Source organism: Mandrillus leucophaeus, unplaced genomic scaffold (genome assembly GCF_000951045.1).
Source record: "Mandrillus leucophaeus isolate KB7577 unplaced genomic scaffold, Mleu.le_1.0 Scaffold193, whole genome shotgun sequence".
In the NCBI taxonomy this organism is placed as follows: domain Eukaryota; kingdom Metazoa; phylum Chordata; class Mammalia; order Primates; family Cercopithecidae; genus Mandrillus; species Mandrillus leucophaeus.
This window is the reverse complement of record NW_012101954.1, coordinates 1,288,049-1,290,278: the sequence shown is the minus strand read 5'-3', so window position 1 is coordinate 1,290,278 and position 2,230 is coordinate 1,288,049. Positions and strand designations below refer to the sequence as shown.

At 43.7% G+C, this 2,230-nt stretch overlaps 1 protein-coding gene across 1 annotated transcript in view; it reads right to left on the bottom strand.

Annotated features, from left to right (window-relative positions):
- SV2B (synaptic vesicle glycoprotein 2B) overlaps window positions 1–2,230 on the bottom strand; it is a 204,966-nt gene that overhangs the window by 9,075 nt on the left and 193,661 nt on the right. Inside the window, exon 12 of the mRNA XM_011978388.1 lies at window positions 1,528–1,771. Coding sequence (XP_011833778.1) covers window positions 1,528–1,771 — 244 coding nt within the window. The remainder of the gene's footprint in view (window positions 1–1,527; window positions 1,772–2,230) is intronic.

Genomic DNA, 2,230 nt, shown 5'->3' with positions numbered 1-2,230 from the left:
TAACCCTGCCTCCCCCAAAACTTCCTCAGCTGCTTCATGAACAGACCAGAAACTCCACTGGTAAACTCGGACTCATAAGGCTGGTGACAAATGGCAGAAGTGTCACACGTCTGCTCTCATACCCCTATCTCATTGAGGCAAACAGAGGTATTATTTTAACAATGGAAATGGAAGCTCAAAGAAGTTGACTTGGGTCAACACATAAAGCTAATCTTGGCAGAGATGGAGCCACCTGACTCCCAGCCAAAATTTTTTTTAAGATGACAACCTGTAGTGTCTTCTGCTGAAAGCTTGGTGTTTGGAGCTAACCTAGGAAAGAGGCCATCTTCATCTGTTCTAGTCAGTTCAGTGGCATTGCTGAGTGTCAGCTCTACTGCCGGCACTGTGCTGGACACAGGGGTCACGGAAATGAGTAAGCCATTGTCCCTTCCTCCATAGGGCCTCAGGACTAACCAGGCACTCCCTCTAAGAGAGGAGAGCATGAAGTCTGCCGTGCCTAAGAGATGACTCCACCCTCACCACGAGATTAAAAAGCTGAAGTCACAGGCACTCCTCATGCTCACCACGCTGAATATGCATGCTACTATTTATAATAGTGATATTCAGTATGAGCCAAATGCCAGGAAAAGAATTCCTTTCCATGAAGACCTGATCAATTCCTCTTCTCCAACAAAATGGCTTTATGATTTATTTTGTTTCCTTTTGCATGTTGCTGCTAGGAATCTTCATAATAACTTTCCTAATCAACGACCTCCCTAAGGCAGGTCCCTAATGGCACGTTTATTAATAACATGTTGTCCACTTCCCCACCCCTGGCCTTGACTAATATTCTAAGGTACATTTTCCCTGGTCCTCAATGTGTACATTTTGCTTCTTGTTTACCATTCATAGCATGTGTTTCTGTAATGAATTGCTACAAGTCCCGATGGAATGAGGCAAGGCATACATGAATATAGCTACCATTTTTGAGAACCTACAACGTGCCAAGTATTACAGGCACCTTATGTTCAATTCTCACAAAACCCTACCAGCTACATGTGGAAATCGTTCTCTTATAAATAAGGAAACTGAGGCCCAGAGAAGTAAAGGAACACATTCAAGGTCAAACAGCCTTTCGGTGAGGTCTTCAACATGGCTCTGTCCAACTCCAAAGCCTAAAGTGGTATTGCTATTAAATAATAAAAGTAATACAGTTTACCTTCAAACATCAAACCATCATCCAGGACCATTTTATATATTTTTCTGACAATAATCTGATGAAGAGGCAGGGTGGATATTATTACTACCCTTATTGAAGCGCTAATAGATTAAATGACTGTCACAGAATTTCTCTGTCAGGAAACGAACAAAAATCCCTCGCCTAGACCAAAGAGTCTTGACTATTTCCAAGGAGCTCTGGAGTTTTCTATAGGCACGCATCCTTGGCTCTATAGCCCCATGTGCAATCTTACTTGCTGGGTTTATTGTGCAATAATTACTTAATAAAAGGGAAAATTTCCCTGTTTTAATACACTTGAAAGTCACTACCCCAGCGTGTTGGAGCCCAGAAGTGACCCTGCTGACAACTCACCAATCATCTTGAGCCTTCCGATTCTATCCATGAGCAGGGCAGAAATGATGTTTCCGGGTAAGACAGACAGGCTGCCCAGGAAGCTGACGAGGTAAATCAGGAAGTCATTATCTTGCTCCAAGTCCATGTGGCAGCCCTCCTTCTGCTCCAGAAAGGTGGAGTTGATAAACTGACAGTTGATGAACTTATGCTCGTAGAGGTCTAGGGAGAGAAGGAAACCTTCGGTTCATGTAAGTGCAAGGGAGCTGGAGAGAGAAAGGCAGAGGCAGGGATGACGTCTGCCCCCTCCCGTAGGCAGGCTGTGGTAGCCTTTGCCAGTCAGACAGCCTCAAAGTCAAGGTAATATGTGGTCAGGTCATCAAGGTATGGATGAATAGAGAAACTTTCAAAAATGTAATGACCTGTTCAAGTTCCTAAAAGCAAGGGGAATTAAACTAACACTGAGAGACTCAAAAATGCATCCTCTCAGCCAGGTGTAGTGGCTCACATCTGTAATACAAGCACTTTAGGAGGCCGAGGTAGGAGGATCACTTGAGCTCAGGAGTTCAGGACCAGCCTGGGCAACATAGTGAGATCTTATCTCTACAAAAAATAAACAAATAAATAAATTTTTCTGTTAAATTAGCTAGGTGGGGTGGTATGTGCCTGTAGTCCCAGATA